This window comes from Delphinapterus leucas, chromosome 7 (assembly GCF_059928025.1).
Source record: "Delphinapterus leucas isolate spDelLeu-1000000601 "Yukka" chromosome 7, BTC_Dleu_Yukka2, whole genome shotgun sequence".
NCBI classification, from domain to species: Eukaryota; Metazoa; Chordata; class Mammalia; order Artiodactyla; family Monodontidae; genus Delphinapterus; species Delphinapterus leucas.
In genome coordinates this window covers 10,048,696-10,067,415 of record NC_143135.1, presented here as the reverse complement: position 1 = coordinate 10,067,415, position 18,720 = coordinate 10,048,696, and the positions used below count along the sequence as shown (strand labels likewise).

The window sequence follows — 18,720 nt, the reverse complement described above, 5'->3', positions numbered from 1 at the left end:
AATGGCCTCAGCAGTCCAGGGGCGTACTCACTGGGAGTTACCAGCATCACGGATACATGCATCCAACTCCTTGAGTCGTCTGCTCTACCACCAGGTGGCCTCAGCTCATCACACTTGGAAGGGGGCCACCACTTACTTTGCCCAAACTTGGCTGCAGGCTTCCTCAGCCCCTCGGCTTCCCTTTTTCTGCCCAGGGTCCCCTGTCCATCAGCCACACCACAGGTCCCTGACCACAAGGCACAGTTATCAGTGTGCACAGATGCACACACCCAGCAGCTGGGAAGGAAACTGGCATCAGACACCTGGGCTGTGGATCCCAACTCTGCCACTTCCTGGCTGGGTGACCTTGGGACAAGTCACTTACCCTTTTTGAGTGTTGTGTTTCAGACTATGAAATAGGAAACAGCTCCTTCCTTGTAAGATAATCAAGTGCTCAAGGGCCATTCACTAGTAAAGACACGCTCACGAACCAGGAGTCACATGTGATCCTAAGAAGACAGTCATGTGGTTCTCTGGTGTCTTCAGGTCTGCCCATTTCCGGGTCTGAGGGTCAGAACTAGCCCGAGGCTTTTGCAGGTTGCCCAGAGCTCACTTAACCACAGTATCATTTCAGCAGAGAAGGCTTTGATTCTTAAAAACACATTTAATGAAAATCAAGCTTCATAAGTGAAATGCCTACCCATGTGCAAAGAGGGGGAGCTGGTCCTATGACCAAGGTGCCTGGCAGTCATCCCAGTGGCTTCTGAGGGCTTCAGCCACTTGAGAAGTTCTGTCATGGTCCTCCTGCCAGCATCTGGCCACGTGGGGTGGGGTGGACAGTCAGCCTCATGGCCCCTGCCAGGGGGTAAGGCCCACTCGGCACCCCAGGTGTCGTCATGCTGCTTGTCACCTGAGCACAGCAGTATGGAGCCTGGGACCTGGCAGGGCCTGTTTGGAGAAGGCAGTGCCAACACTTAGGAGAGGAGCAAGACGCCACCACAGCCTCGTTGGAAGAGCGGCGGCACACTGGCATCACACCCGAGACTGGGTGTGCCACGCACGTAGCTATCGTGGGGGCAAGTGAGGCACTTGGACGCCCAATGAGGAACGCCTCTGGAGGTGGCCTAGCTCCCAGGGCTCTGCTGGGTACAATGCACCATGACTTTGGCACGTTTCATGGCAAGCTGGAGAGTGAAAATAGCTGAGCAAGTGCCCTGCCGAGAGAGCAAGGTTGAACCTGCCTGGGGACAGGCAAGCAAGCCTGGACCCGATGAGGGACAGGAAAGGAGGCTCGAGGCACCCCTGCTACTCCTCCGTGGGACAGGCTGTTCTTGGGAGAGCAGGTTACCAGGGCTCATAAGGCTGTCCGACAGCACATCAGTCATAGGGAAGGGCCGGGATCCAGGCCCCAGATGCAGCAGCAGCTAGAAGGGCACATACAACGCACGCAGACACAATGCAGCGACGGGAAACAACAGCAACGGGCAGCCAGCTCCTTGGCTTCTCCTCTGCAGAAGCAGCTCTGCCGTTCTCCCCTGTCCTTCCATCGCGTCACCGTGTTCCCGCCCAGCCTCGTGTCCAGATGGGCTGGATGGAGGTAACAGAGCAGATGAAGCCTGGCCCAGCGCAGCGGCCTAAACTTCAAGGGAAAGCTGAGGAAGCATCGGCTCCCTCACTTTTCACGGTACGTACTGCACTTGATTCCCAGGTCATCTGAGCTCTCGGGGTTCTCTGCCACATCCCTAGGGGTGTGAGGGGAAATGAGCCTGACTTCACGCAAGCAGGAGCGGCGTGAGCAGCCAGGGCAAGGAGGGCCTGGGGTAAACGAACGACCTGAGAAGTCAATGCCAGGAAGAGGTGGAGAAGCCAAAGCCACCAAGGAAAGCATGTGGGCAGCAAGCTGTGGAGAGAGCAGGTCCACCACGGAGACGAGGGGAGACTGGACGAGAGCCCCAGGGAGAGCAGAGCTTCTGAAGGAGTCCAGACCGCACCACCAACCGCTCCTGGCAGCGCCTTCCTGCTTCACTCCCCGCCGTGCAACAGGGCCTGGAAAGACAGGCAGATGCACGCAGGTTAATGGCATAAATGGCCCCTGACCTGAAGGAGTCACGCCAGGCCTGATATGTTCAGACCCCAACCTGCAGGGCGAGTCCCAGCCCACGCCACCACACCTTTCAGAGAAGCTCCAAAGCCCCTCAGCCAATACACACCCCATCTCACCATGTCCCTCAGGTGCCTGCGTGGCCAAGAACAGGCAAAACGTGCTGCAAGCACTCAAACCGTCACCAAGCACCCGCTAGATATGCTCCCGTCCCACTAGATGAGCCCTAAAGCCGAAGAAATATGGATACGCTCCCATCCCACTAGATGAGCCCTAAAGCTGAAGAAGTGTAGATACGCTCCCATCCCACTAGATGAACCCTAAAGCCGAAGAAGTATAGATAAGCTCCCATCCCACTAGACGAGCCCTAAAGCCGAAGAAGTATAGATACGCTCCCATCCCACTAGATGAACCCTAAAGCCGAAGAAGTACGCTCCCATCCCACTAGATGAACCCTAAAGCCGAAGAAGTATAGATAAGCTCCCATCCCACTAGATGAGCCCTAAAGCTGAAGAAGTATAGATAACGCTCCCATCCCACTAGATGAACCCTAAAGCCGAAGAAGGAGAAATTACCGTACACCCCTCATCACGCGCAAGCCCGTCCTTGGAGAAGACAAGGCTACACTTCCCCTCGTGAAACCACAGCAATCTGGGGAGGGGAGTAACCCCCACCCTCTCCCAGCGGACAGGCCCCCAGGAGCCTGAGCCCGAGCAGCTGCGCTTGCTGCAACGGCCAGGAGGTGCTGGGCTGCCACTGGTGCGCCCCCGTCAGCCAGCGTAACCCCACCTTCAAGCACCTTGGTTTCCCACCACGTTACTGGGTTGGTCTTCCCGGCAAAGCCCAAGTCTTTACTGGGTGACCCTTCCCTAGACTCGGCCCTACCCCAACCTGGAATGGGAGACCAAAACCCCATACCTGTCTTTCGGCCTGCATCCCCAGCTCTGGGCGTTTCCAAGACGAAGCCAGCAGGATATAGAGCACCAGCAGCCCAAAGACCACCACCAGCATCCCAGAGCAGTTGGCAAAGACAGCCTCACTGGGCAGCCTGGAGTACGAGTTGGTGCCATTTTTCCTGAGGATGACAAAACAATGTGGGCGCTCAAGAAACTTTTCTACCTGTTTTTGCCCAATGTGAGACTCAGTGCCACTAACAGAGGATAAGAAAAGCTTCCCAGGACCTGCTGTGACCTGGAATATTAACATACTTTCCAAGTCTCTGCCATGACAAGTGTCTGCAGAATGCTTTTTCCCTGTGAGGAAGCTAAAGCTCCCAGACATGAAATGAACTTTTCCAGTTACATAACTAGGAAATGGCACAGCCAAGATCTATACCCAGGTCTGACCTCAAATCTTGTTTGCTTTTCACTGCACCCCCACTACTTCAAAGAACGGAGAATGGGAGTGGTTAGGCATGCAGCCTCTAGTCCTAACACAAAGCTCCTCCACTTACTGGCTGTGTGCCCTTAGGTGCATTACTAAACCTCTCTGTGCCTCTGTTCCCTAATGTATAAGTGGCAATGACAACAAATGTTGTAGGGCAGTTAGAGGATTAAATTTAAGATGTTTAGAATAGTTTCTGCCACAGAGTAGGTTCTAAATCGCTTTGATGCTGGGTATTTGCTGACCAGTGTACCAATCTCAGCCTAAAGAAAGACCGATTCCATTAACCTTCCAGATCAGGAACGAGCCCCATCCCAAAAGCTTCCCTCCCTTGGATGGGTCCTATGATCATCGAGTGCATCTTCTGAAGACCCTGTTCCTTCCCCTCCACCTTAGAGTTGGGGGCGCCGTCCCACTCACAGACTGGAGAAAAGCTTCTCATTAATGCCGGAAATGACAGATGCAATGGCCAGAGAGAGAACAGAGGCTCCAAAGAAGACGTGGATGGGTTTAAGGAGGCTGCGCAGCTGCACGGACGCCCAGGGCAGCAGGAAGACCGCAAAGCCCAAGAACCACTGTGGACACAGGAAGTACTTGATTGTACTGTGTGTGACCAAAGGCACGCCAGGTCATCCCACCCACCAGTGCCTCCTACCCATCAGTGAACCCTTGCCCTTATCTCCCAGCTCAAACCTCCCACCAGGCATTGCCCCAGCACCACACCTAGCCTCCTCACTGGGGTCTGTTTGTCTTACACAAAGGAATGTAGGAATGTTACCTACATGAAATGCTTAGCTATCCCCAGTCTCCTGCAAACCCAGCCATCCTTGTTTGTCTCTGCTTCCTTCCTGTCCTGGCTCACAAAACTCATTTGTACAGGGCTGACATCAGAATACGGATACTACTTCTAGAATTGCTTCTAGTTCACAGAAAGGGGGGAGAGAAGAGGGCAGAAAAGATGATTTACAGTCAGTGTGGTGCGTGCTGTGACAGAGTTAGCTTAGAGCGCTCCAGCACCACAGGTGGGCCGTGTGAGGGGTAAGAGCTGGAACAGGGTGAATTCGGGAACCACCAATCTCCCACAGCCCTTCAAACTGCCGATTCTACAGGATGTGCCCTGCAAGGCCGTCTCCAGGCAGTAAGCAGAAGGGATATTTGGTGCTGATGAAGTGAATCCCCAACGAGAGCTGGCAGCTGTGGGAATCCAAAGGAGAACAGAGAGTACCCACCTGACAGGCGAAGAGGAAGACGGTGGTGATGCCCAGCCAGCTGTGCAGGGAGTAGAGATTGGGGATCTTTCTATGGCTGTGAAAGTCAAAGACGGCATGCAGCCCCAGTACAGTCAGGATGAAGGCCAGCAGGTGCATGGCTGCGTGGCCGAATTTCCAGGGCAGCTTGGGCCCTACCCATGACTGGGGCAGTCGGTAGACCAGTGATGCTGTAGGAGAGAGAGCAGTCCCTGGGCTCGGCCTCTTCCCCTGTGCTCACCCGTGCATTAGGGGAATTACCCTGACGTGATCCCAGACAGCCTCCCAACAAAAGAAGGAAATGCTAGGACATCAGTATCAACTCCTCAGCATCTTCCATCCTTGCATCATTTCTGGTATAGCCATCAACCATGAAGAGGGGAGACAAGGACCATGACAAAAGGGAGGAGCCGGAGGAGGGACAAGCTAGGAGTCTGGGATCAGCAGATACGAACTACTCTACATAAAATAAACAGTGGGTCCCTACTGCAGAGCACAGGGAGCCATATTCAGTATCTTGTAATAAGCTATACTGGAAAGAAATCGGAAAATATATACATATATATGTGTATATACATATATATATATACACACACACACACACACACACACACACATATATATATATCTGAATCACTTTGCTGTACACCAGAAAACACAACTCTGTAAATCAACTATACTTCAATTTAAGAAAGGGGGGGGGTGGGTAGAACAGGTTTCATGGACTTGCCATTCTGTCATAACAATAATAAATGCCACTTGTATGCAGTCTTACAGGTTGAAAAGCAACGTCACATCCATTATTTCATCTAACTGAATGAATTCTCACAACTGGAGTGAGTTGTCGAGGACACAGGCTTTAAGGTTAGATAACCGAGGTCCAGATCCAGGTTCTTCCTCTCAGCTATTTGGCATCTTCCTAAATCTCAGTTTCCTCATCTGTAAAATGGAGGCAACAACAGAGCCTCACAAGCTTCCCGTAAGAACAAAAGTGGGAGGATGTATCCAAAGTGCACGGGGTAAGCTGCTATTATCAACGTCATTATTCCCATTTTACAAGTGGCGAAAATGAGACTCACCTGGGCCCCAAGGCCTGCCTCTGAATGCACGGGGCAAGGATGGGTCTGGCAGGAGTAAGGAGACCCCTCAGGTACGGCCCTGACTGTGCCACGGAGGCTCCAGCCCCCGCTCCCTAGAGCAAGGGCTGGCAGGCTGCCGCACACAGGCCAGGTGCAGCCCGCTGCCGATTTTCATGAATAAAGTGTTTTTACTCCATATGGCTAAACGTCATTTATTGAAAAGAACATCTTGTCCCACAGCTCTGCAGAGCCACCTTTCCTCACTTGTCTATTCACTTATCACTACCACACTTTTTTTTTAATTGGAATACAGTTGATTTACAATGTTGTATTAGTTCCAGGTGTACAGCGAAGTGAGTCAGTTATACATTTATATATATCCACTCTTTTTTAGATTCTTTTCCCATATAGGCCATTACAGAGTATTGAGCAAAGTTCCCTGTGCTATACAGTAGGTCCCACGCTGTCTTAATTACAGTAGCTTTATAATAAACCTGAATAGACGGGAGAGTAAGCCCTCCAACTTCGCTCTTTTTCAAAACCACCTTGACTAATCTTGGCCCTTTGCATTTCAAGATAATTCAGTCTGATTGTCAATTTTCACAAAAATAAGCACTGAGGCCTTGGGGTTGAAATTAACCTACAAAACGATTTCAGGAGAATTTACATCTTTACAATGTTTAGTCTTCCAATCCACTTACACAGTAGTATATCCCTCCATTTATTTAGGGCTTCTTTAATTTCAATACAGTTTTATATTTTTCTCTGTAGAACCATTATATGGCTTTTGTCAGATTTATGCCTAGGTAATTAATGCTTATGGATGCTATTATCAAATTATATTTGATATTAAATAATACTTTAAATAACATTAATTTTAAAATTTGTACTTATTTTTTCCCAGTTTTATTGAGATATAACTCACATACAGCACTGCATAAGTTTGTGTAGAGCATAATGGTCTGCCTTACATACATCATGGAATGATTACCACAATAAGTTTAGTGAACATCCATCTTCTTATATAGATACAAAATTTTAAAAATAGACAAAAACTTTTTTCTTGCGATGACAACTCTTTGGATTTACTCTCTTAACAGCTTTCATATATAACATACAGCAGGGTTAACTGTATTTATCATGTTGTACATTACATCCCTAGTACTTATTTATCTTAAAACTGGAGGTTGGTACCTTTTGACTGCCTTCATCCAATTCCCCCTCCCCCCCCCCCTGGTAACCATAAATCTGCTGTCTTTTACTATGAGTTTGTTTGTTTTTGGAGTATAATTGACCTACAGCACTATGTTACTTCCTGTTACAAAACACAGTCATTCAATATTTCCGTACATTTCAAAATGATCACCATGATAGGTCTAGCTATGATCATCACCATACAAAGATATTACATAATTACTGGCCACATTCCCTACACTGTACCTGTGCCTCATTTGTTTTGCAACTGGAAGTCCATACCTCTTGCTCTCCCTCACCTATTTCTCTCCACACCCCCACCACTATAAATAAAGTTTTATCAGAACACAGCTACACGTTTCCGTGTTGTCTCTGGCTGCTCTCACAACACAGTAGCAGAGCTGAGTAGGTGCAACATAGATCATAGGGCTTGCAAAGCCTAAACTATTTACTGTCTGGCCTTTAACAGAAAAAGTTCGCCAACCGCCATCCAAGAGTATCCATGCAGCTACCCTTCTCAGATGCTCCCGTTCGCACGACTTCTTCCTCCACATGACACCTGGGCCCAAAAACAGCCCACCCCACCCCACCCCCATAGCCCTGAACCCGACAGTAACAAAGGCCAGGATGGAGAGGGACAGCGCCGCCCTGTACGAGCCCGGGCCACACACACCATGTCTCCTCTGCTGACCTGTACTCACCAGCACTGTAGAACACCACCATGCCTGTAACCATGAGCACCGGGTGCCAGTTGAACATGAGCACGGTGCCATCCCAGGCAAAGCCACCTTGCCAGTACCATATCCAATAGATGGTGGAGAGGATGCACATGGAGCCCAGGGAGCACAGCGCCAAGACGGACAGATAAAACCATCCCACAGCCATTCTGATCAAGCACTCCTAGAGAAAGCGGAAACCACACGTCCCTGTTGGCTCAGGCGCACCCCACACGCAGGCTAAAGGAGGTAACACTGACCTTGCTCTTGGCCGGAAGGGTGGTTCCCCTGCTATCAGCCTGGGCACTGTCCCATGAAGCCTTGACGGCTGGGTGAACCCAATCTCTGGTTACGAACAGTGAGTGAGGCCCCGCCCCAGCACCTGGCAGGATACGGCGCAGCCAGCCTGGGCCTAGGGCTGGCCCTGGAGAGAGGCCTCCCCCGCTGCGGCTCGACGCCAAGGCTCTAGATCCAGAGCCCTAGGATGCGCCTCCCCTCACAGGACCAGAAGGTAAAGAATTATAACCCCACTCCCCATGAAAAGAAAGGACAGAAATCAAAATCCAGGCGAGATCACACAAATGCCCAGGGCTTCAGTTCTAACATAAGGAGGCAAAAATCACAATCTTCACACTACCATTAGGCCACTTGGGAGAAAGTGCTATAGGATCCCACTTCTGCAGCAAAGTTCTTCCCCAGACTGTGACCTCTATGGGCTAATCCTCCCATTGGGAGGTAACGTGGGGCCTTCAGAGTCCCCATTCGCCACACCTTTAATTGAGCAAAAGCCCCCAGCTGTCTCCAGACCTGAAACTTCTGCTTTCTCTTCTCTGGGGAAAGTCCAGAGGAGAAAAGAGGAAGCAAGAACTCATGATCTAGAAAGCAAGAGTTTATCTTGAGGTTCCTGATAAACTCAGAAACCAACCCTGGTTTCAGGCATGGTGAATGCCTAGCCCCCTAAGCACCTGCTCTTAAAATTTATTTATTTATTTTTAGCTGTTTTGGATCTTCGTTTCTGTGCGGGGGCTTTTTCCAGTTACGGCAAGCGGGGGCCACTCTTCATCACGGTGCGCGGGCCTCTCCCTATCGTGGCCTCTCCAGAGGCGCAGGCTCAGTAGTTGTGGCTCACGGGCCCAGTTGCTCCGCAGCATGTGGGATCTTCCCAGACCAGGGCTCGAACCCGTGTCCCCCGCACTAGCAGGCAGATTCTCAACCACTGCGCCACCAGGGAAGCCCAGCAGCTGCTCTTAAAAGCCAGGCAGGGCTTCCCTGGTGGCGCAGTGGTTGAGAGTCCGCCTGCAGATGCAGGGGACGCAGGTTCGTGCCCCGGTCCGGGAAGATCCCACATGCCGCGGAGCGGCTGGACCCGTGAGCCATGGCCGCTGAGCCTGCGCGTCCGGAGCCTGTGCTCCGCAACGGGAGAGGCCACAGCAGTGAGAGGCCCGCGTACAGCAAAAAAAAAAGCCAGGCAAGTGGGCGTGAGGTGGCAGGCAGTCTGCAAAGCCACAGGACACCCCTGCTTTCAGCATGGGCACAGCTCTCAAGGCAGGCACACTGCCCCGTGGACTTAGGCCAAGAAGCTGACACAGTGGCTTCCTGCAGTTGAGGTCCCTCAATCTGAACCAGCTAACAGAGAAGAGGCCCCTAAAATCAAGAACTCCCAAGGAGATAGAACACTTGACCCTCACCTTTATACCTAGTGGCAGGCTGACAGAGTGGTGGCCTGGACTCCAATTCTTATGCTCTGAGGCTCCTTAAGCAACTCACTTAACATTTGTAGGACTCAGTCTTCTCATCTGAAAGAAAGCCATGGCAATAGGATATAACTTACTGAAAGGCAGCTATGAGCAGACACCACACCAGAACCTTACACACGATCCCATCTACTCATCTTCACAACCCCATGTGGAGTTATCCCCATTTTATAGATGAGGAAACTAAGGCTCAGACAGACTAAATATGACCCAGTAAGTGGGCAGGGAGTTTCAAACCCTTGTCTATTCGATTTCAAAGCCCATGCTTTTAATGTGACCACAGGTTGTCAGAGAGTCGAGAAAATGTATGTAAGGACATTGTGAGAGTACAGTATTATAATTTTCTTAGTATTGTTACAGCATTTCATCCTAACAACAAAAACCTCAAGCTCATGGCCCCCATGGCTGCCCAGGCCTCTCAGGGGCCCCAATTCCATGTCGTGCCAGCTCTCTCCATGCCAGGTGTCTACCTAACCGCAAACAGATGCTAAGCTCTCACAAAGAGATCCAAGGTGGCAGTAATCTCTGAGAAAGTAAGATCTGAGGTCTGGGGGAAAAAATAAGCTTCCAGGAGGTTGGAGAGAGAAAACCATGCCACCTGATTTCTGGAAGCTTTCTACCTTAGCTACTGAGCTCAGAGATTTGCTACCCAGCCTCAAGAGTTATCCCCTTAGTTCCTGTAAGGGCAGCAGAAGTTTCAGGTCACCAGAGGTTCAATCATCCCCCCAGTGAAGTGTCAGCACAAAGGAGCTCTCGGTCAGCAGGCTCCATCCACTGAATAGTATCTGCTTTTTTTCCCCCTCCCTTTGTAAGAGGAAAAAAGAAAATATAATCCAAAAGGGACCACATCTACCCCCCTAGAAGAGGTCCTGGATTACTGCTCTGGGACAGACTTGTAAAAGACAATGGGGACACTTCCCTAACAGATGGCTGGAATGTTTTACCAACAGTACACAGACAAGCCCTCCCTCTGCTCAAAATAGAGAGCAAAAGGAGAGAAAAAGGAAGAATGCAGTGAAAATTGCAATCCAAATGCTAAGAATATCCTCTCATTTATTCCAAGAGAACAGGATGTGCTAAGATTTCAGGATGTGCCCACCAGTCCTATTCTGCCCTCACTTGTAGAGACGCATTCTAAGACAAAAGTCGGCAAACTCCCGTAAAGGGCCAGAATGGTAAATATTTTAGATTTTGCAGGCCATACGGTTTGTCACAACTATGTCATCAACTCTGCTGATGTATTGCAAGAGCAATCATAAATAATACCTTCACAAATGAACATGAGCTATGTTCAGAAAAACTTTATTTATGGACAAAGAAATTTCAGTTTTTATATCATTTCCACATGTCACAAAATATCATTTTCTTTTTTTTTTTCAATCATTGAAAAATGTAAAAGCCATTTAGGCCAGCCAGATTTGGCCTGTGGGTCATGTTTGTTGATCCTGATCTAAGGAGTCTACTCTCCAACCTAATATACTTCTCAATCCCTTAGCAAAAAGGATTCTCCCAGGCTGCACTAAAACAGATCAGGCCCTGGTGTAGGAAATGGGTATATCCTACTTGGCCCTAGCCTTAGGAAAAGGCTCTATTCCAAACCCTTTCACAATTACTTAGAAGTGCAAATAGATGAAGGAACAGGAAGTCTGTTTGTTGCTCCCACTTCTCAGATGAATGGTGCGGGCTTTAGGAATCCTGAGAACCAGATTTAGGGCTCAAGTCCTGAACTCTTATCTTACGGATCAAAAATATTAGGGCCCAAAGAAGGAAAGTGACTTGGCCACGGTGAGTGGCCGAGCTGGTACAAGGCTCCAGGTTCACTCCCCCTGTGCTCCAAGGACTCCTCACTTCCAAACGCAGCTTCGTAGCCAGAGACTCAGGAGTGAGGGGCCCTAAATTCCACTCAGGAGGTAGATAAGCAAGGCCCTCCTTAGCACCTGAGTGATTACAGCCCCGCCCTTCGTACTGCCTCTGGTCGGCCTCAGGTGTCCAGAGTAGGTTTCCAGGAACCCGGGGACCGATCCCTGACTCCTCCGCCGGGACCAAGATCCCTTGGTCCCAGCTAACCTTGGGTGCAAATTAAGGCAAGGGGCTCCACCTGCTGACTGCGACTTCCGAAGAGCTTCTGTGCTTTCCAAAGAGCTTCCTTCCACCACCTGTGTAAGTAAGGGCACAGAGAACGATGTCCATTTCGTAAAAGAGAAAACTGAGGCCGAGCGAGGGGTCGCGACAGCGCGAAGCGAGGCAGTAGCAGAGCCAGCACTCGAACCCAGGTCCCTGAACTTCCAGCCCGGGATCTTTCTCACCCCCGAACCACAGTGGAACGCAGGGGTGCTGGGGTCTCCGAGACCCGCCTCTTGCCACCCGGCGCCGGACCGGCAGTTCCCGAGGCTCCTGGGAGATGGAGTGAGAGACTCTCAGGAACGCCCGATATCACCAGTCACAGCCGCTCTACAGCCAACTGGCGGGGCCGCTCTGTCACCTTATAGGCTTGTAGCACTTCCGGTCGCGCGCGCTTCCCGCGCGCGGCCGCCTGGGAAATGAAGTCCAGAGCCGCGGGGTGGCCGTCAGACAAGGTGCTGACACTAACTCCAGTTCCTCCACGGGCGTTTCTTCCCCAAGCCCGGGCTTCGAGGGACCAGGAACGCCGTCACGGATCGGTCCTGTCCCTCACCCCCCACCCCCTCGATTCCGTGGAAGCGGAAATGTTCGGGCCGACGCGAAGCCTCTGGCCAGGGGCTGGCCCTCGGCAAGGCCGCACGCGGGGTAGGCGGGAGGCCTTGGCCCGCAGCTGGGAGCCCTGGAACAGGGCGCAGCGACGCTGAGAGAGGGGCGGGCCCAGGAATGCGGGGGCCCAAACATGGCGACTGAGCGGGCCAAAGAGCGGGGAGAAAAAGCCGAGGACACGCGGGTAGCACGGCGCAGACGGAGCCCGCGTCACCCATCTACTTCCGGAATTTAAAACCGGTTTCCGGAAGCCAGGACGATGTCCCCGTGACAACCGACGTTGGGCCTTCTAGGTGAGAACGCTGAGGAGGAGTGGGTAAAGTGGCCAGAAGTCGGAATTTTGTTAATTGCTTTGGTTTTGGTTTTTTGCTCAGGCAAGCCCTATTTTAAAGTGGATTAGGAAGGGTGAGGAAAATTACTCAGGGGACAGAGGGAACGCGGCAGATAGCGGTGGACAAACTGCGAAGACCGCTTCATTACCTTGGGAATCACCGCTGCCCTAACCTGACGTGATGGTCATCCTTCCCGTAGAGATGGCGGTGGGCGGCTCTATATAACGGATCCTCACAGCAGCCTTCTGTGGTGGCCTGTGAAGTAGTAGTTAAGAGCACGGGCTTTGTTTCAACACCTAGTTCTGAATCCTGGCTCTGCTCACCTGCAACACGGAGGAACGACTGGAACTCTGACCCTGTGACCTTGCCTGTAGAATGAGGATAATTCTTGCCCACCTTGCAGAGTAGTTGAGAGGATTAAAGGAAATTGTCCTGGTTGACAAATTTATCATGGTGTCGGTATGTAGCTGGTAGCTATCGATATTGTTTGATGAATAAGGAGACTCGGTTCAGAGAAAAGCACCTTCGTACATCCACTAAAGTGGGACTTCTCCATCAGGTGAGGTGGACGAGGTTCCGCAGCTTCGCAGAGCCTCTGTGTAAAGTGGGGTAATAAGCGTAAGAACTGCTGCTTCTCAAGATGGGTGTAGGATGAATAAGGAAATGAATATGAAGAGTTTGTAAACTGTAACATTTTACCGATATGAATTTAATCGTTCTGTAACACTTGGAAGCATTTTGAAATTTGTTCATAGATTTGATCCAGCTGGACCCAAAGCAGCTTCTGGGTCTTGGAATAAATGAAAATAAAAGCTCAGCTCCCCTTACCTGGTACCACTGTGTTGCTACCATAATCGTAAACGTTAGGAGAGCACTATTTCCTCTCCCGCCTAGTTACATGTAAACCTGTCAGTTATGTAAGAGGCAGCTTTGTACAGCAGTTAAGAGCACAGACTCTGGACCAAGACTGCCTAGATCTGAATGCTAGCTCTGCCACTTATTAGCAATGTGAACTTGGACAAATTATTTTACCTCCCTGGGCCTCAATTGTCCCCTCTGTAAAATGGGGAGAGTAGTAGTGTGTCTTCTACCTCAAGGGTTATTGAGAGATTTAAGTAATGTTAGCGCTTAGAATTGTAAGCGATATTGTAAGTGATATACAAAGGTTTTGTTGCTGCAGTTAGTAATAGAATTAGTATTGTTACATGACCAGACAGTCACTGTGTGTAGTATCCCTAGATTCCTTTGGACTCAAAAGTGTTTAGAAAGAGCTCTACATCTAGAGGGTTCCAGCCATGGAAAAAGGTTTGAGGGTGAGGGTCCCTGGAAGGAGTGACTAGTTGGGGTTTTTCTGTTGTTGTTGGTTTTGTTCGTTGATGTATCCCAAGCACCTAGAATGGTGCCTGGTACATAATAAGTCCTCGGTAAATATGTATTAATGAATTTCTAACCTCCTTTTTTTTTTTTTTTTTTTTTGCATCAGTAGGCCCTTGTCTGAGAGCAAGGGAAACAGCTCTGATTCTGAGGAACTATAGCTTCTCCCTCAGTGCCTGGGAGAGTACTAGGACTGCTTTCTGGGAACTGTGGAATGTGCCCTTGGGGGCCCAAGATAGCAGAAGGAAGATGCTCCAGACCAGTAACTATAGCCTGGTGCTCTCCCTGCAGTTCCTGCTGCTGTCCTATGACCTCTTTGTCAATTCCTTCTCGGAGCTACTCCGAATGGCTCCCGTCATACAGCTGGTGCTCTTCATGTAAGTTCAGTGGGTGGGACAGCTCAACCCAAGCAGTCTGAAGTCCCCGACAATCATAATTTAGCATTTTAAAGTTATTAATAGAGAAATATCAGGGAGAATAAAATTGTACTTTGTCCTGGGTACTCCATGGTCCATAGACATGTCATGGTCCATAGACATGGGCCTGTTTTGATATACTTCCTCTAACAAGGGTTTGGGACACAGGGAGCAGTGCACATTGAAAATGAGGGCCAGATTGCTGACACTGTCATTTTCTCTATCTTCGAGTAGAAATATTGTCTTACAGTGCCATGAAAGAGGGTTACAAAATGTCAAGTAGGGCTTCCCTGGTGGCGCAGTGGTTGAGAGTCCGCCTGCCGATGCAGGGGACATGGGTTCGTGCCCCGGTCCGGGAAGATCCCACATGCCGCAGAGCGGCTGGGCCCGTGAGCCATGGCCGCTGAGCCTGCGCGTCCGGAGCCTGTGCTCCACAACGGGAGAGACCACAATAGTGAGAGGTCCGCGTACCGCAAAAAAAAAAAAAAAAAAAAAAGGTAATTTCAAATAGTAATAAATGTTATACAATGGATATAAAGTACCTGGGGTGGGGAGGTAAAGGCTACTTTAGGTAGTGGGGTGAAAGAAAAGTCTTTTTGAAGAGGGGACGTTTGCACTGAGACATGAATGGCACTAAGGCAGCCAGGCATGCACAGATGAGGGAAAGTGCATTGCTGTCTTGCTAGAGGAAAACGTCTGACAGGACCAGGTTATGTGACAGACAGGGCTGGCATTTTCTGGATACAGGGAGGAAACTAGCTGCTTCTCACAGGTGCCTGGGAGCTTTGTTGAGTGGGGAGTGTCAGCAGGAAAGCCTTGTCCATAGACTGCCACTCAACTGATGGGGCCAGTGGGTAGTTTTAGCTTCGTGTCATTTGGGGTCCAAAACCCAAACTACCTCTGGGGGGGTTTCAGAGGACTATATATAACAAGGAAGGACAGACTCCATGGTGTCCCTTAGGACTCAGGGCTGGCTCTTGGGTCCTCCCCAGGCCTCCATTTGGCCGTCCTTTTGTTTTCTGTGTCTGCAGCATCCAGGATATTGCAGTCCTCTTCAACATCATCATCGTTTTCCTCATGTTCTTCAACACCTTCGTCTTCCAGGCTGGCCTCGTCAACCTTCTCTTCCATAAGTTCAAAGGGACCATCATCCTGACAGCTGTGTACTTCACCCTCAGCATCTCCCTTCATGTCTGGGTCATGGTAAGAGTGAGGCTCTGAATCCTTAAAGGGCTAGGAATGTTTTTCTGTGGGAACCCAGAATCTCTGGATGTTTATATCTCACAGAGTCCTTGATAAGAAACAGATGAGATGAATGTGGTCCAGCCTGAAGCTAGACACATGAGAATTTCATAAGGCACTTTTATCTAACCTTATATGTTGAAGAACAGCCTTATCCAAGAGTCCAGGGACACTTCTGGAACATTCAATTCACTTTTGCCCCAAAAGGCCTGCCAGGGCTAAAACAGGAAGTTGAATCTGTTTCATCGTTAGCCGTTTGGGCAGGTGAGTGTTGGTACAGCATATTCTTAGGCATCAGTGTCCCATGGGAAATAGGCAGGAGTGCCGCTGGCCCTTCAGTGCTGCATGCCGTCTGATGCATCCCCATCACTTACACTAGGAAAACCGACCCCCAAGATGCCTCCCTTTGGTTCTAACATAGGTCTGAGAGCAGATCTAGTTTTCATGGTTTCGGATTTGTTTTTTTGTTGTTGTTGTTGTTTTGGCCACGTGGCGTGGCTTGGTGGGATCTTAGTTCCCTGAGCAGGGATTGAACCCCTGCCCCCTGCAGTGGAAGCACAGAGTCCTAACCACTGGACCGCCAGGGAATTCCCTCAGATTTCTTCTGCTTCACAAATTCTTCCATCCCTTTGGGTATTTCATGTGCTTCTCATGTACTCATTTTATGGAACATATTAAAACCTCAGGGTTCTCTAGTCATTTCTTTACTAAATGTGCCTTCTCAGACCAAACGTCCCGTTAGGTTGCCCTTGTGATTCCACAGAGAGAACTAGAGCTCACAGGGAAGAAGCAGAGCAGTGCCGAAATCTCAAGGTGCTTCCCAGAGAGGATTGTCTCTGCTCTGGTTCCTGGAGCCAAAATAGTCCTGGCTTTGTACTGTGAAGCTGTTAATCTGATTAAACCCTGAGTGTACAAGCCTTTATCTGACAGGAACTGAGCCTGAGATTTCCAAGGCAAGACAGTGACCATGCTGAACTCCTGAGATGATGTGTATCATTTCTCCTCGGCAAAGGCTACGGGATGAAATGGAATAAATGGCTTAGTTCAAACTTCCTCCCTCAGAGTTACAAGAATTTTCCCTCTGTAGCAAAAAAAAAAAAGGGAACTTGAGGTTCCTTTGAAAAGCACTCCTTGGGCTTGTGGAAAGAAAGAACGGGGGTGCATTAGCCTGATATTAAACCAGGTGGCATCTCTGCAGCTAACCAAGTTGGAGATGTGAGGGCCTCATCTAGCCATTCACATTTCTCTGTGTACTCATATCTCCTTCAGAACTTACGCTGGAAAAACTCCAACCGCTTTGTATGGACAGATGGACTTCAAACGTTATTTGTATTCCAGAGACTAGGTAAGGACCAGAGCATCCTCAGGCCTCACTTTGGTCCCACCTGTGGCTCTGGCAGCCAGGGCCTTGATCCTGGCTTCCCAGCCCATCACAAGCAGCGTGGGATGAGTGGGACAGCCACACCAAGAACAGGAGAGACCACTGCCCTCTGCCCTTTCTGGGAGTCACTGGGAAATCGTGAAGCAGAGCCCCTCAGCCTCGTCCGGTTATGTTCTTACCCTGAAACAAATACTCAGGAGCATCCCTGAGGCTTCTTTTCTGTTTATTATCCACAGCGGCAGTGTTATACTGTTACTTCTACAAACAGACGGCTGTGAGACTGGGTGATCCTCGCTTCTATCAGGACTCCTTATGGCTGCGCAAGGAGTTCATGCAAGTCCGAAGGTGACCACTTCTTGTCACACTGATGGATGCCTTTCCTTCCTGACAGAAGCCACATTTGGGGCTCTGCAGAGGGGATGGTCAGCCCTGTGCACTAGGAAGCAGCTTGACATTTCTAGGACAGGCCCAGGCCACTTGTGTTCAGCAGTTGAGAAGGAAGATCCTCCCTCTAGCAAATGAAAGTGTTCCCTAATACAGACTCCCGTACATCATCCCTTCCCGGCCTCCTGCCGCAGTTCTGCCCCCTTTCCTTTCCTGTTCTCTACCCCTCTTCCTCACAGAGGGCTCTGTGGCTTTATCCTGGGGAAGCTTTCCACTGAGCCCAGTAGAGGAGGAACTCCCAGCCCCTGTTCCGTTTGCACTACACACTGATGACTGAAGGATGCGAAGAGTGACTTTTCTGGGCTCCTGACTGATCACACCTCAGACATTTAGATTTTATACCCAAGGTACTTTTTCTACATTTTATAAATAGGAAGTAAATTCTTTACCATAAATGATGGAGTCTCTGCCTCGCTAGATCTCTTCGTGGTTAAGAGACATGCCAAGTCCTAGCCTTAGCATCTACTTGGTCCAGTGGCAGATTGAACCACAGAGCAAATACGGATATTTACTGAATCCCACTGTGAGGACAAGATGAAATTCAGGATGTAATTTGATGCCCCACCCCCATCCCTGGAGTTCCAGACTTCTGTGTTTTATTCAGTCCCTCCCCCTGTCAGAGCCCTAAATTGCCTTCAGAAGAGTAAAAAGGTTCCCTAGACTCTTTTGGCAAAAGAAAAGTTTGTGTGCCCATAGTATCAGTTTTCTACTGCCAGAATAATGTTGTGTAACAGACCCAGCACCAAACTTCAGAGGCATATAACAATAAACAGTTCCGTGGCTCTTGAGTCTTGGGGTTCAGCTGATCTGTCTGGGTTTGGGTAATTTTTGCTGGGCTTGCACATGTGTCTGTGGTCAGCTGTGGGTCAGCCAGGCAGGTGTGATGATCTTGAGATCCTTGATTCTTGGCTAACTTAGGCTGGCCTCAGCTGGAATGACTCTGCTTCACATGACTTATCCTCCAGCAGACTTGCCTGGGTCTGTTTATAGACAGTGGCAGGGGAGCAGGAGAACAAGCCCTAGTGTGCAATCCCATTTCAAGCCTCTACTTGTATTGTGTCTCCAGACTCCCATAGGTCAAAGCAAGTCATGTGACTGAGCCCAGTGTCTGGGAAAGTGCTACAAAGTTTCCTGGCAAAAGACATGGATACAAAAAAAAAAAAAAAAGGACATGGATACAGAGAGGGCCATTAATTCAGTCAGTCTACCCACCCACCCAGAAAGTTGCTCTGTGAAACTCATTATTTGGAGATACTCTAGCCCAGGAGTTAGCAAACTTTCTGTAAAAGGCCAAATAGTAAATATTTTAGATTTTGAGGGCTGTGTGGCCTCTGTTGCAATTACTCAACTC

The 18,720-nt window shown here is 49.7% G+C and overlaps 2 protein-coding genes across 8 annotated transcripts; one reads left to right on the top strand and one right to left on the bottom strand.

Moving 5' to 3' along the window:
• Positions 1 to 1,411: 1,411 nt before the first annotated feature.
• On the bottom strand, positions 1,412 to 11,975 carry CYB561A3 (cytochrome b561 family member A3). 2 transcript variants are annotated; one of them, XM_022591841.3, is made up of 8 exons: positions 11,760 to 11,975; positions 11,552 to 11,609; positions 9,388 to 9,495; positions 7,685 to 7,883; positions 4,693 to 4,901; positions 3,884 to 4,038; positions 2,999 to 3,155; positions 1,412 to 2,025 (listed from the first exon to the last, which is right to left on the bottom strand). In XM_022591841.3, the coding sequence occupies exons 4-8, from the start codon at positions 7,866 to 7,868 to the stop codon at positions 2,002 to 2,004; spliced, it is 729 nt and encodes a 242-aa protein (XP_022447549.1). In that variant the 5' UTR covers positions 7,869 to 7,883; positions 9,388 to 9,495; positions 11,552 to 11,609; positions 11,760 to 11,975; the 3' UTR covers positions 1,412 to 2,001. The 2 variants fall into 2 exon arrangements, with proteins under 2 accessions (XP_022447549.1, XP_089770852.1); XM_089914726.1 differs by lacking the exon at positions 11,552 to 11,609.
• Positions 11,976 to 12,002: 27 nt separating this feature from the next.
• TMEM138 (transmembrane protein 138) lies at positions 12,003 to 18,157 on the top strand. Of its 6 annotated transcripts, none has more exons than XM_089914729.1 (5): positions 12,009 to 12,473; positions 13,999 to 14,263; positions 15,295 to 15,505; positions 16,814 to 16,889; positions 17,162 to 18,157. In XM_089914729.1, the coding sequence occupies exons 2-5, from the start codon at positions 14,136 to 14,138 to the stop codon at positions 17,272 to 17,274; spliced, it is 528 nt and encodes a 175-aa protein (XP_089770855.1). In that variant the 5' UTR covers positions 12,009 to 12,473; positions 13,999 to 14,135; the 3' UTR covers positions 17,275 to 18,157. The 6 variants fall into 6 exon arrangements, with proteins under 6 accessions (XP_089770853.1, XP_022447552.2, XP_089770855.1 ...); XM_022591845.3 differs by having other exon boundaries at positions 12,022 to 12,473; positions 15,334 to 15,505; XM_089914727.1 differs by lacking the exon at positions 17,162 to 18,157 and having other exon boundaries at positions 12,003 to 12,473; positions 15,334 to 15,505; positions 16,814 to 17,153.
• The last annotated feature ends 563 nt before the right edge of the window (positions 18,158 to 18,720 follow it).